The sequence below is a fragment of the Nannospalax galili genome, unplaced genomic scaffold (assembly GCF_000622305.1).
Source record: "Nannospalax galili isolate Female #2095 unplaced genomic scaffold, S.galili_v1.0 scaffold32, whole genome shotgun sequence".
NCBI lineage: Eukaryota > Metazoa > Chordata > Mammalia > Rodentia > Spalacidae > Nannospalax > Nannospalax galili.
Genome location: NW_008335297.1, coordinates 1,002,429 through 1,017,918, shown reverse-complemented (window position 1 = coordinate 1,017,918; position 15,490 = coordinate 1,002,429). Strand labels below are relative to the sequence as shown.

At 46.1% G+C, this 15,490-nt stretch overlaps 1 protein-coding gene across 1 annotated transcript in view; it reads right to left on the bottom strand.

Moving 5' to 3' along the window:
- LOC103731556 (group 10 secretory phospholipase A2) overlaps positions 1 to 6,758 on the bottom strand; it is a 22,905-nt gene extending 16,147 nt beyond the window's left edge. The window contains exons 1-2 of the mRNA XM_008829896.3: positions 6,689 to 6,758; positions 2,783 to 2,933 (exon numbers count right to left, since the gene is read on the bottom strand). Of these exons, the coding sequence (XP_008828118.1) occupies positions 2,783 to 2,933; positions 6,689 to 6,743 (206 nt within the window). The 5' untranslated portion in view covers positions 6,744 to 6,758. The remainder of the gene's footprint in view (positions 1 to 2,782; positions 2,934 to 6,688) is intronic.
- Positions 6,759 to 15,490: the final 8,732 nt, after the last annotated feature.

Genomic DNA, 15,490 nt, shown 5'->3' with positions numbered 1-15,490 from the left:
TATGGATAAAAATTGGGTTAGTTTAAGGGAGGGGGGAGGGAAGGGTATACTGGGAATCTAGGGGATAAAGGAAAAGAAGGGAAAACCATGATGGAGGCGTGAGTCAATGCGGGGAGATAAATAATACCTAGCTAGTTTTAAAACCAGAGGGAACCATATTACTCTAAAAACCTACTGACAATTTATACCTACCAGATCAAGAAATATATGATCAAGAAAGGTTTATCTGAGAACAATTGGTCTTTGCCCAAGATTTATCTACATGACACACAGTAATTAAAAGTACCAGACTGGTGGAACTAAACTTCTTGGATGTTTAACAGACATACTTTGAGGCCTATAATAATTTGGTCAGAGGGACATAAAGGACAGTTTTTGCTCCTTGCCCTCCTAGGTCGACTAGTTCCAGGGGACTGTGAGCATCTCTCAAAATGTCCTGTAATTGTGGTGGGTCACCTGTCCTCTTGATCAAGGAGGCCGAGGAGACCCCACCAGATGGACTTGAACCAGTGTCCAGTCTACAAAGAGGAGGGTCAACACAGAGGAATCATTTCCTCCATGCTTCCGAGCAAAGCCAGCCATGGTCAAGCAGGACCTTTGATTTATCTTCACATAGGTGGAACTGGTGAAAGAAAGGAGCCAAGGGCTCCTCCCAAGCCCATGTGACCCCTGAGGAACAGATCCTCTAATGACCTTAAGAGTAAAAATAAATTGGTTTATCTGGGCCCACTGTATGGCCTTAAACACCCAAAGGAAAGTATAACCAAATTAGCAGGGCCAATATAATTTCATGAGTCCATATGTATAGCTAAAGGCTACATAACAAGCAACAATGCCAGATAGGAGATACCTTCTTTTGAGTTGTTGGCCAGGGTGGCCAAAGGGACTCCCAGATAGTAACCCAGCATAGAACTGGGACAGTGAACAATAGACCCCAGTCTTATCTAAAGGAATATTGACAACTGATTGCTTTTAGATGAGGAACAGCTGACCTTCTTAAAACAAAGACCTCTAGATAGGCTGACTAGATTCAACAGATGGACAAGTAGTGGGGAATGGCTGGGGGTGCCGACAACACAGCAGACAGTAACAAGGATATTAGAGTATAAGGGCTGTAGTGTTGGGGGAGGCTATGGGAGGGTGCCATATGGGAAGTGGTTATATAGTTGAGTAAAATGGTTTGGGATGTTCTGTGTGATACACACACACACACACACACACACAAATAAATTCAACAAATTTTTAAAAATGTATTATATTTGAGGAGGAAGCATGGAAATTTATGTCATGTTGATTGGTAGAGGTGATAAACATTACCATTGAAGTGTACCCGATGACTTTATAGACATACACAGGCGCCAAGGATCCAAGTGCAACCGATTATGACTAGTAACAATCAGATACATACAGATTAGAGATGCATGAACCAACATCTCAGTGTTAGCAGCAAAAACAATGAGTCTTTCTGCAAGGAACGAAGCAATCAAAGACTGTGTAATTTTGGGAGACTCTTGTTCTACCCCAGACAACAACTCAAAGGAAGGCTTCTCCTGTCTGGCATGTTTCTTGTTATGTAGCCTTTAGCTAAACATATGAACTCTTAAAAAATTATATTGGCCCCTTTAATCTTTTATACTGAGTTCAGTATTGTATAACTATATTAATTCAACTGTGAACCTAGATACTTACAGCCACTTGTGAAACAGATGTACTCTTTTTCTGGAGTGTGTTACTGAATGTTAAAGCTGCAATGGAATGCTTCTTCTAATCATGTAGTTATTAAAAATTAAAAAAAAAAAACCCGATTCCCATCTAGTTCCCCACTGTGTCTGTCCCCTGGGCCCAGCTTAGGGCCTGCCACATATAGGACTTTAGTGAAACATTTACTGTTGGACAATTCCCCGAGGAATAGCCAGCTACCCTCATACCTGTCAACACTCTGCAGAACCCTAAGGTTCCTACCTGCCAGCTCCTACCCTGCCCTCAGAAAGCCTCCAGTCTGTGGAGGGGCTCTAGGAACCCAGAGGAGGTAGCAGCTCCAGTTAGGATGCAGGGGAGGCTTCCTGGAGATGGCATTCCCTGAGCCTCCTCTGAAGATGTAGGGAACCAGACAGCCAGAGTACAGAAATGAACTGCTGGCAACCGGTACAAGAAGATGTCTCAGTGACAACTACAGTCTCCGATTCAGGAGGAGGCTGCGGAACCCTGCAGTGAGCCTGTTAGCTTTGTGGCAATGGGAGGGTATCTCGGGGCCTTCTCTATCAAATGGAAAGAAGTGCCATGCTTCTTTCTGGCCAGTGATGGTGCATAAGGACACCACAGAGGGACCTAGGCTCTTGGCTTGCACAGAGCAGGCTGTCATAGGGGAGCCAAGGACAGAGGCTGAGGCATGAATTCATCCAGGTGGCCTGGGTTTAACCCCCAATTCCTATCCCCTGTGTTCTGTGCTGGCCCAGATAAACAACTTGATGGTTCTGTCCCTCAGTTTCCTTATCTGTGAAATTGGACTATTGTGAGGTTTCACAGGGATCCTCAGCCTGTACAATAGGCTAGCCATCTTTATGTTATTCCTAGGTGAAGTCATCAGCCCACAGCCATGGTAAGGGCTAGCTGGCACCAAGAGCTGTCCCCACTGACCACTTCTGTATACAGGTTGGTACCAGGTACTAGGTAGGATTTTCCTGTGTCAATCCAAACTTCAGTTTAAGGATTTTCCTCAAAAGTCTTGTCTATCCCAGGAGTTGGGAGACCTGGGAAACTCTGGGCCCCCATGTGCACTCACCAGTCGATGGCATCCCGAGGCTGGCCATGGCCACCCAGACCACAATAACAGCCGTAGTTCACATAGGCCATGGGTGAGCGAGGGCCGACACAGTCCAAGGTCCCTGCCAGTTCTAGGAGCCCACGCTTAAACACATGCGACACCCTGGTTGCTAGGGGGCAAACAAAGGTCAGAAGTTTAAGGTCAGGGCTTCCCTGACCCTAGAAAAGGGAGCTAGCCTAAGACAGGTGTAGACATTGCAGCCTGACGGTGTTTGAGTCTCACTTTCTACCTGTGTGATGTTGGATAAATTTTAAACTTCTCTGTGCTTTGGTTTTCTCATTTGCGTAGTGCAGGATGAGGTGGCCTCAACTCACACAATAAAGTGAAATAATGCAGGATTGGGAGATGGTTCAGTGGTTAAGAGCACTGGCTGCTCTTGCAGAGGACCTGGGTTCAATTTCCAGCATCTACATGGTGGCTAATAACCACCCCTAACTTCAGTTCCAGGGGATCTGATGTTCTCTTCTGAACTCAGAGGGCATTACATAACATGGGGTACACTTACATACATGTGGACAATACACTTACACACATAAAATAAAAATAATTTTGGGGGGTTAAGAGCACTGGCTGCTCTTGCAGAGGACCTGGGTTCAATTTCCAGCATCTACATGGTGGCTAATAACCACCCCTAACTTCAGTTCCAGGGGATCTGATGTTCTCTTCTGAACTCAGAGGGCATTACATAACATGGGGTACACTTACATACATGTGGACAATACACTTACACACATAAAATAAAAATAATTTTGGGGGGGTCTTTTTGTGACAGGGTCTCCCTGTAGCCCCAGCTGTCCTGGAACTCACTATGTATAATTCCAGTTCCAGGGGATCCGACAGCCTCTTCTGTCCTCTGAGGGCATTGAATGACATGGGTACACTTACCTACATGCAGGTAATTTAAAAATAAAATAAAAATAAAAAATAAAAAATAATTTTGGGGGGATCTTTTTAAGACATAGTCTCCCTGTAGCCCCAGCTGACCTGGAACTCACTACACAGACCAGGCTGGCCTTGAATTCACAGAGATCTGCCTGCTTCTGCCTCTTAAGTGCTGGGATGAAAGGCATGTGCCACCATGCCCAGCTAAAATTAAATGTTTTAAAGTGAGACATTGTGTGCACAGCCCCTCGCACAATACCAACTCTATTACATCCATTTTCTCTCTCTTTTTTTTTTTTAACATCCATTTTCTTAAGTCAGCTGTGAGTGGAATAATGAGTCTCAGCTCATAGTATGGGAGAGCTCACAGCACTGGGCCTTTGCACAGGCTGGTCTCTCTTCCTAGAATACCCTAATTCTTAATTCCCTACCCCTGTGAACTTTAGATGCAGTCATACTATAATAGGCATCAAGTGTTTGTCTAACTGACCATGCTAGGTGCCTGCTGGGCATCAAAGATAAGCCAAAAAGCATCCTCGCATGAAGGAGGGTTTTTCTGGGTGTTCCTAGCCTCTCCTCACTCACTACTTCCCCCAGACTTTGGCTCAGGGCCCTACCTAGCTACTCGTATTTTCACCTTAGGGTCAGCTTCCTTCCTTCTTCTGAGCATAGACATTTCTCTGGATCCTGGTGCATCCCTGACTCATCATGGCACCCAATAGGTGTGACCAGAAGCCCTGAATTTGACAGGTAAGAAAGAGGAACCTGGCTGGAAAAGTGACCCCTGCACTCACACATGAACAAGCACCTGAGCTATGCCTCTGACTCACAAACCAGTGCTCCTTCCTCCTTGCCCTGTAACAGCAGGAAAGGAGTACAGTAGGATAACAGGGATGAGGGACACAGGCAGTACAGCAGGACCTCAACCCAAGCCTCTTTGCTGGGTATCTGCACCTACCACTCTAGGGACAGAGGGCAATGGAGGTTGATGCCTTACACTGGGCTGGCATGACTCTCATCTCTTACTAAGAAAACGTTTCCATCATAGTGACTCTTTTGAGAATTCCAGACTAAATTTAAATTTGATCATGTTTTTCTCAATGGAAAAAGTAGCATGGGTGTGTGTGTCTAGACGTGGGTCAGATAAGAAGAGAATGTAAAATGAATTTAGAGGGTCTAGGGTTGTAACTTAGTTGGTAGAGTGCTTGCCTAGCATACACAAGGCACTGAGTTGAACCTCCAGCATCACATAAACCAGGAATAGCCCATGCCTGGAATCCCAGCACTTGAGAGGTAGAGAGAAGAGCATCAGAAGTTGAAGGTCATTTTTGACAACATAATGAACTTGAGGCCAGCCTGGGCTACCTGAGACACTGTCTCCAAAAAAAAAAAAAGTTTAGACTTCAAAGCTGCACCTTCTTTTCAGGATGATCAGTCTGCCCTCTCCCAAGAGCTCACACACCTGCCTCAAGCCTCCCATGGTACCCATGGGTTCTAGGCAAAGTTATTGGGCTCCACTGTATCCCAAATCCCAGTGAAGATCAACCCTTCCCACTGCTCCAGAATCCATCTATCCCTCTAGTTGCACCCATCACACACAAACTAACACTCTCTCGTCATCCTCACCCAGCTCACTGGCCACCTCCCTTCAGAACTTGCCTCACTCCCACAGATGGCCACAGGGACACCACACTGATGCCTGCTTATGGGGGTGCCCCTCCAGCCTGGATGCTCTTCCAGAGCAGATCTCTGACTCATGTAGCTCTGGATACCTTGGCAGACGGTGAGCTTCTAGGAAAGATTCCCTTAACCTAAGGATCCACCAGGTCCAGTGGGACACACCCAACATAAGCACATGTGCACAGCCCCACCTTCAACCACTCTCTGGTATCACAGGGCCCTAGGAATAGCCCACTATTTTTATCTTAAGTAAATGTTTTGCCTGCATGTATGTAAGTGCACCACATGTGCGAAGGGGCTCAAAGAGGCCAGAAAACAGCATCATATTCCCTGGAACTGGAATTTTGGACAGTTGTTAGCTGCTCTGTGGATGCTGGAAACTGGACTAAGGTTCTCTCCCTGAGTAGACATTGCTCTTAACCATTGAGCCAGAAGGGCCCAGGCTAGGGGCAGACACCAGCCCTGGGTTTGGAACCAAAGAAAACACTCCCTTTGTGCCAACATAGGCGGGGCAGGTCAGACTAGGGTCTGTTTGCTCTGCCTGCAGGAAGCCTCCTCAGGCAGTGCCAGGACCCACGGGACATTGTACAGGCCCTAAGGCTCCATGCTAGTATGTGCTCAGGTCTGAGTAGCCCTCGGGATTGCTGTTAGGAGCAGCCTGTGGCATCTGCAGTGATGATCTGTTTGAGCCTGTCTGGGAGTAGGAGCCTCACAGCTGAGTACCCAGGTAAGGCTGGGGCAGGTCCTGTTCCTACATGTCTCCCGGCTTCTAGTGGCCGTATGTTCCAGGAATAGGGAGTCACTGAAGGGGCTTCCCCAGGGAAAGGACAGCCCAAGGAAGGGCGAGAAGAGGATCATAGAGCATTAGGTCATTCCCAAGCCCCCTGTGTCCCCTGCTCCTCCCATCCCCTGGGAGCCTGTTAGTCTTACCTCGGACCCCATAGACAAGTGAAGTAATGGTCAATTCACAGGACTTGGACCATGGGATGAGCTCCAGATTGCCAGACAAGATTACAGTGACTAGCCAGGCTAAGGAAGGAGGACTTTGGGTGCCTCCAGGGAGAGGTAGAGCTAGTTCTGAATCCCCTGATAGAACACCTGAGTGAAGGGTCTTGGAAGGAATCGGAAATAGGGCTTCCAGGTGCCTAGGAAGATGGGTATGCTGGCAACTGAAGAGAGGACTGGGGACCTTAGGGGTCCTGGAGCCTGAAAGGGGCTGGTGAGTTAGAGTCCTGAGGAAGGATTAGGAGGGAGAGCTTCTGGGGACCTGGCGCCTGCTGGGGGAAGACAGCCCTCACTCACCGCTGCTGGGTCGGGGTCCAGGTCCCAGCAACAGCAGCAGCAGTAACAGCAGCATAATTGGCCGGCACAGAGGTAGCAGACACCTCGGAAGGTGGCAGGTGTGTGGCTGTCTGGATGGCCAGTGTATTTACCAATCCAGCCGACCCCCACTTCCAGCCCCGCCCCAGCCTCACCTTTTCACTGGTAGGGTGGAGCTAGCAGGAGTGGTCACCTGGGGCCTTGGGGATTGTCTGTCCATGACTTCAGCATCTTAGTCCTAAATGGGATCTAGATGCTAATTGGGGTGCTGAGGCCAAAAGGAGGCTCAGGTCCTAGATGCCTCTATGGAGTAAAGGAGCAAAAGATACAGTACCAATGTTATTAAACAGCAGAGGGCTCGGGGGCAGAGCAATGCTAATTTACTTTAATTAACATTTTACTCTTGGCAACTTGTGCTCCTTTGGGCCACTCAAATTCAACACTCTACAGTCTCCCCACTACTACCACTAACCACACTGGGGAAGCTGAGATAAGCAAAGATTAACCCAAAGTCAGATGGCCAGTTCTGGTAAAAGATAGGGCTGGAGATCTGGTGGACTGGGAAGCTGGGTCAGCAGGATATGGTAAATTGGAGAACAGCAGGTGCTACATAGTGAGACCTTGCAAGAAAGAAGGAAAAAGAGAGACAGAGACAGAGAACAAGAGAGACAGAGACAGAGAAAGAGGGAGAAAGGAAGAAAGATTTTAAAAAGAAAAGAAAGGGGCAGAAAAATTGTAAGAGCCAGGGAGGAGGTGCATGACCATATGGAAATAGAGTCCTACAGGCTCCTGGGACCCTTCTTATGGGAACTTAGAGCAATGGTGTCAGCACACACAAGACCATGCAAACTCAAGCAGACAAAAACCCAGCATAGAACTGTAGAAATGGGCAGCAGGCCCCAATCTTAGTTGAGGAATGATTGGCAACTGATTACTGCTGAGTGATGAAGAGCTGATCTTCTTAAAAGGAGGGACTCTAGATAGGATGACTAGATCCCAGTGGATGAATTTGCACTGAGGGACATCTGGAGACACTAACCTAACATGATAGGCCTTAACACAAATGACAGAATGTATAGATTTCAGTGGTGGGGGGTATGGGATGGTGCCAATGGGGAAGGGAGTATAAAGATGATTAAGATGTTCTGTATGAAATACACAAAAATTCAATAAGAAATTTTTAAAAATTAAAAAGAGACATGGAAAAAAAGGAGAAAGGGAAAAGGGAGAGGGAAGGAATAAAAGACAAATGACAAGGCTGGAATATGGCAGAGAACCACACCAGCATCTGCCATCCATCCTACACCCTTCTGCCTCAGGCTTCTCATCTGTCCAATGGTCACATGTCTCCTCCCAGGAGAAGTTCATGAGCAGAAGATGTACACAGCAGGTACTCAGTACTAAAATAAATGACAGTGGGCCACACTATTTTTTCTTCTCCCTGATGCTAGCAGTATCCTATTAGTTATCAATTTTTTGTTGCTTTGACTTCATAAGTATTCTAAGAGTGGAGCCCCAGGCGATGTCTTTTATCTTTATGTATAAATTCTAGTAAAGATGAGAATGATCTTCATCAAAAATAAACAAACAAGTAAATAAATAATAAAATGGTGAACAAGGTGAAATTGGGTCTCCCTGGCTGTAAAGGTCCACAAGCACAAGTATTAGCCTCAGCCCCCAACCTATTCCCATTCAGGAAGACACTGACAATCAAAAAAGTGAGAAACCCCGGGCGTGGTGGCGCACGCCTTTAATCCCAGCACTTGGGAGGCAGAGGCAGGTGGATCTTTGTGAGTTCGAGGCCAGCCTGGTCTACATAGTGAGTTCCAGGACAGCTGGGGCTACAAGGAGACCCTGTATCAAAAACAAACAAACAAACAAAAAACAACAACAACAACAACAAAAAAAACAAAAAAGTGAGAAACCAACAGGTTGACAGGATGGCTCAGAGGGCAAAGGGCTTGTTGCACAAGACTGGAGACATGAATTCCATCCCTGGAACCCATGTAAAGGTAGAAGGAAAGAACTGACTCCACAAAATTGACCTGAGCACTATATGCATATTATGGAACATGTTCCCCACCCACGTATCATGCATCATGCACATACTATACTACAATAATAAACAAAAAATTAAATATTTAAAAAGAAGAAGGGAGGGGACTGGAAAGATGGCTCAGCAGTTAAGAGCACTGACTGCTCTTACAGAGGTCCAGGGTTCAATTCCCAGAACCCACATGGCAGCTAACGACTGTCCAAAACTTCAGTTCCAGGGGATCCAGTTCCTTCTGCACCCCAAGGGCATTGCACGATATGGATGCACTTACATGCAGGCAATACACTCATAAACATAAAATAAAAATAATAAATAAGGGCTGGAGAGATGGCTCAGTGGATAAACACACTGGCTGTTTCTGCAGAAGACCCAGGGTTCAAGTCCCAGCACCCACATGGTGGCCAACAACCGTCTGTAACTCCAGTTCCAGGGGAATCTGATGCCCTCTTCTGACCTCTGAGGGCATTGCATGACATGGTACATTTACACACATGCCCGCAAACCCTCATATACATAAAATAAAAATAATATAAAATTAAAAAAGAAAAACCAAGAGCCAGCAAGATGGTTCAGTAGGTAAGGGCACTTGCTGCCAAACCTGATGACCTAAATTTGATCCCTAGTACATGGAAGGACAGAACCAGCTCCTGAGAGTTGTCTTCTGACCTCCACATGTACACTGTACCACATTCCCCACTAAATAAGTAAATGTTCAAAACCGAAGAATCACCAAGCCAGGTGTGATGACAGGCCTGTAAGCCCAGCTGCTTGGGAGAATGAGGCAGGAGGATAACAAGTTCAAGGACTTTCCAGACTATAGACCAAGCTCAAGGTCAGCCTGGGAAACAGAGACCCTGTCTCAAAATTAAAAAAAAAAAACAACACTTTTTTTTTGCCAGGTGGGGTGGTGCATACCTTTAATCCTAGTACTTGGGAGACAGAGGCAGGTGGATCTCTGTGAGTTCAAGGCCAGCCTGGTTTACATAGGGAGTTCCAAGCCAGCTGGGGCTACAGGGAGACCCTGTCTCGGAAAGACCAAAAAAAAAAAATTCTTTTTAACAAAAAAAGAGAGAGAAATCTGGAGATGTAGCAAGTGCTGACACTTGCCCAATATACTTAAGGCCCTAGGATTAATCCCCAGTACCGGAAAAAGAAAAAAATAGTATCATGCAATTCCTCCATTGCTTAGTCCCCTACATGGACTGATTACCACATCCTCAGGCCAGGACCTGTCCTGGGGCACATCAGATGATCAAGTACAGTTTCGCCTTCTAGGAGGTCTCAGTGGACTCATGGGAAAGACATGACCACATTGAGGGACATGAAGATATGACCAGGGCAGTGACAGGGCAATACAAAACTAGGGTATCCAGAACACAGGCTTCCTACTCTTAGCCTGGGTGCAATCAATCCCAAAGCAGAGCCTGGGCCCAGGATTCTGGAGCAGACGGATTATTTGAGAAATGCATTCATGGAGCAGAGGGATGGACTAGGTGAGTGGAGAGGAAGAGAGAAGTGCCAGAACAGGGACTGGCTATGGACTGCAGGTACCTGAGGCTTAACAAAAACAGCGTCTTCTAGGGATTCATCAAGAAAATCATATCCTGATTGTCCACGTAGGGAACAGAAGGAAGAAGCATTTACTCCAGGCTCCTCTCTCATTGGTTGAGGGCTGGTTGGGGGAACAAGACAGGAAGTGAAGCTAAGGAATCCCGTTAAATATCCAGTCTCTGCTGGAATCTGCTGAGATGAAGGTCAGAGAGAGGATTCATCCAACTCCTCTCCCTCCCGGGGTCAAAGAAAATTCTCCAAGCCAGGTATCTGAGATGAACTGTCCAGATAGGATGGGAAATGGTGAGACCAAGCCGAGCAGGCATGCAAGGAAGGGCAATCTGGCTAGGCACAAGGCCAGAAGGGCCTGGTACAAGTGCGAATTCCTAGAATGCCTTGAGGTGTGGGGTTGTGAAAGCGGTGCAGGTCTCCCCCTGGTGGACAGTCTAGGCATAAAGATCTCGAAAAAGAAGTAAATGTTTCAGGTTTGACTCAAATGGAAGAACCTATTTTCTGACTACATTATGAAACAAGGGCTAGAAGTATAGCTCAATGGTAGACAGCTTACTTCTCAAATGCAAAGGCCCTGGGTTCCATCTCCAGCGTTGGAAAAAGAGAGAAAAGTGTTTGGGGGTGTTGTAAAACCTTAGAACTACCGGATACTGGCAGAGTTTTCTCTACTATTGGTAGGAAGACAACAACAAAAAAAAAAAAAAAAAAAAAAGGAAAAAAAAAAAAAAAAAAAAAAAAAAAAGGAAGAAAGAAAAAAAAGAAAAACAGCTTAAAATAGTGATGCGCACCTATAACCCCTGTACTCTGGAGGTGGAAGCAGGAAGAACAGGAATGCAAAGCCAATTTTGGCTACGTATTGAATAGAGGCCAGCTTGGCCTACGGGAGACTATCTGCAAAGACAAAACAAAACAAACAACAAAAAACCCAAACCAAACAAACAAAAAAAAGTCTTGTTGGTTGGGTAGCTTGTGTGTTCTGTTTGAAATATTCTTTGACCCTTTGTAGACAACATAACACTTCCCCATACCCATCAAGCAGGCTGGAGTTGTGTTTCGTTTGAGCAATGGAATGTGGGGGAAAGGGTCTTGTGGCCTGGATGTTCCTCTGATAATCCGTGGTCCCACATCTTTCCCACGCTGTGCAGAGTCAAGCGCATTAAGGGGTGGAGACACTGCCATATTGGACATGGGTGCCAATCGACTGGGGGCGGGAGATAAATGGCATGTGCATTTCAAATATGGAAAAGGAAAAGCCTATAAGAATCCGTGTTTTTGTAAGTCACCCCCTCCCAAATGTCATATAAACTACACAAAATCTAAATAGACTATCTTATGCCAGTTGTCAATCTGTGTCAGGACAGGGAGACCCTAAGTGGGGGCAGGTCCCAAAGAGATAAGAAAAATTTAGTGAAACAGGTCTACATCACTTTTCAGTGGCAAATGTTATGGGAAACTGAGGCATGAGACCCACCACATGAGAAGTTATGCAAGAGACGCACTTGGAGAAATTAGGAAAAGTTTATTGACACCAGTGGACTTAAGCAGTTTCCCCCAGAAAACTCAGTTTCTTCACAGGTTTTTTTGTTTTTGTTTTTTTTTTGTTTGTTTGTTTTGGTTTTTTTTTTTTGGTCTTTTTGAGACAGGATCTCCCTGTAGCCCCAGCTGTCCTGGAACTCACTATGTAGACCAGGCTGGCCTTGAACTCACAGAGATCTGCCCGCCTCTGCCTCCCGAGTGGCTGGGATTAAAGGCTTGTGCCACCATGCCCAGCTTCTTCACAGTTTTTAATACCAACTGGGGGGCCAGGTTTACATTTTTTTACATTTTTCCTTTTTATAAGTGGAATTTATTAATTTGTATTTTTCCATGTTATTCCTCCCTCCTCCCTTGATGCCCTTCTAATTCCTTCTAGGGGACATCATTTGTTTCTTAAAAAAATTATTTCTTTATTTCATGTGTTTGAGTGTTTTGCCTGAACATATGTAAGTGCATCTATATCCTGCAATGCCCTCAGAGGCTGGAGAGGGCATCAGATCCCCTGGAACTGAAATTACTGATGGTTATTTGCTGCCATGTGGATGCTGGGAACTGACCTGGATCCTCTGCAAGAGCAGCCAATGCTCTTAACTGCTGAGCTATCTCTCCACCCCGATCACTTGATTTCCTTTAGATTAGCTGGCTGATAGTCTTGGAGAAATCTCTAGAATTGTATGGCTTTAAGGCAGGAGGATGATCATGAGCAAATCTAACAAGACAATTGAATATATACCATCCAAGTAAAAGAGCTAGGCAGAGCATGAGGGGTGGGCCTGCCAGCGGGAGGAGCCAGGATGCCCAGCTCCATACACTGTTCCAGGAACTCCATCAATCTGCCAGTTCTTGTCTTTGTAATTTGCTTCTTTAGGTGTTGGACCATGTAAAAAGAGCATTCTTCATCTAAAAAGAGACAGATTCCTCCCTTCTCAGCCGTCAGCAGATCTAGTCCTCTTCTATTATGCAGGACTACAGTTGTTAATGAATCTACTTGATCCTGTAAGGCTACCAGTGAGTCAGTAGCCTTTTCCAAGCTGTCTGTGAATTCTTTGGACAGTAGTAATATGAGGCAGAGGAGGCTATTCCTCCTACCCTAGTGCCTATTCCTGCTGTTATTCCCAAGCTCATTACCAGAGGAATGATCTGTATTGCCCTCTTAGTTTGTCCATGTGCCCCTAATGGCACTAGGAGTGACTGGCTACCTAGGACAATATCCAACTGGGTGACGAAGGCCAGTGGACAGGTTCCTGTGCAGTTGGCAAGGAGGCACTGATATGCAGAGCTCCCAGATATGAAGAAGTCTACCTAGGAGGGCACCAGGGTCCAGTAGCCAGAGAGGGATTTAGATCACTGGCATTGGAGAAGTTGTTGCATTGTTCCTTAAGGGCTTTATATACACCCAGGGGCCTTTATAGGCATGGCAATATTTGTCATTCTGGGTTCTAGAGACAGGTCGCATTGGCTCGGTTCCCTTGAATAAAATTCAGGCCACTAATCAGGACAGCAACTGATTGTGCCTCTTCTGTAGGTGAGTAGAGCCAGCAGTCCTATGCTAGGAAAGGCTTGGTCAGATTCAGGAAGTGGTGAATACCTTTAGGAAGCTGCACCACTGTGGCCTTAGTTTAAATGGCTGAAGGAGAAGGAAGCCCTAAGTACCTCCTATAAATGTTGGGGCCCCTCTCTTATCTCTCATCAAACCTGAAATCAATTCCTCCAACACTGGGTGAGTACCCAGTAGGGTAACTCTTTCCAGGTTGTACCTGAGATCTTAATTCCTGTCTGATCTTTTCAATTTGTCTCTCTATTCCTCATGCAAATCTCCTGCTCCCAACTGCAATACTGGAGCCAATATCAAGGGAGTATTTGGTAACTGGTTGGTTGTGACAGTAGGCCTCAGGTAGGTGTCTATAGGTATTGGGCCCAGCTAATGGGAAAGGGTGGAGACAGGAATATCATAAAAAGCAATGAAGTCTGTTGCCCAGCCCCCCTTGGCCCAAGCTCTGCAGTTATCAGAAGACCATTACGCACCTCCCCTGGGGTGAGAGGGGCCTCGGGTGGCAGGGCGAGTATGGTGGGAAGAAACACCCTGGAAAGTGTCAGTGGACAGCTCATTTATTATGGCGGAAGCAGAGGTTTACATAGGAAAGTTTGCAGGCAGAGAGGTGGGGTTGGTTTTCTGGCAGACAGGCAGGTGTGGGGAGGGAGGGGGCTTCTGAGGCGACGTGGCCTTTGTCCTGTCCTCCAGTCATATGATCTACAAGGGACCCAGTTAGGATTAAAGGATTAGAGACTTAATAGTTTTGCTTGGGGGTTGTTGGGTAAGAGACAGTGTATCTAGAAAGGAGCGGGCCAGTTTCTTACCATCCTCACTAGGAGGTCTCTGGCCCAGCTATGCTCTACATTCCAGGCACTCCTGACTTATCCCGGGTTGTTGGGTAAGAGACAGTGTATCTAGAAAGGAGCGGGCCAGTTTCTTGCCATCCTCACTAGGAGGTCTCTGGCCCGGCTATGCTCTACATTCCAGGCACTCCTGACTTATCCAAAAAAAAGTCCACCAAGAAGGCCTATTATATCTATACAGGACTAGAGTTCCCTTTTCTAGTAAGCCCAAATGGCTGGGAGCTATTGCAGCTAGGCCTAGAGCAAACAACAAGGTTAGTACTATCATTAAGCTTAGCTGGAAAGTTCCACATTGACCATAGTCCCCAAGTGTCCCTCTTTGAATTCCTCAAGCTTCAAACATGCACTGACCAGATGGCCTCCAGGATTGCAACTACAGCAGGGCCATAGAATCTTCAAGCTTCAGTCCTGTATAGATTGACCAGCTTCCGGTGTAGTCACAGCTGGCACGATGGGTGACTTTGAGAGCATCTTCAGGGTTTTTGGTCACAGATCAGTGGGTCAGTTATTCAGGCTGGGCAGCAGCTTTACTGGGAAATGATGGATCCAGGCATCTATATCTGAAAACTTTAAGGCTATATGGGTGGTTAGAAGAATAGAATAGGGATGTTACCAAGTGTACTTGAGAGATATCTTGTGCCACTCTTTTACCCATATGAAATTTCCTCGTTTGTAAGGGTGCACTGGGTTACTTGTAGGCAAGGGGAATCTTTCTAGAACCTATTTATGTAACTGAGCTATCGTGCTGGTCAAAGTCTATAGCTGAGTGTAAATTTATAAATTTCCTATTTCTCTTCAATCTCTGAGGACTCTTATGAGGTGGGGGAGGGGGGGTTTACCAAACAGAACCTCATGAGAGCTTAATTCCTGTTTGAGGTGAACATGTCACCCATAAAAGAGCCATAGGCAACCTGCTCCTGGCAAAATTTACTGAGGACCTATATTAATGTTCAATTAATGTGCTCAACTTTCCCTGAATTCTATGGTCAAAAGACCATGTGTGAATTCCATTTAATTGGGAGGGCCTTTCCCAGTCCTTAAATGATCCTAGCCGTGAAAGTAGGCCTGTTGTTCAACCCAATTGAGGTGGCCATCCCAAAATGGGGCCCCAGGAGCAAAATTCCTGTTACTTCCCTATTTTTTTCAATCCTTGTGGAATATACCTCTACTCAGCCTGAGTAAGTACACACTGTGACTAGCAGGTACTTATATCCTCAAAGGGACCCTGAGCC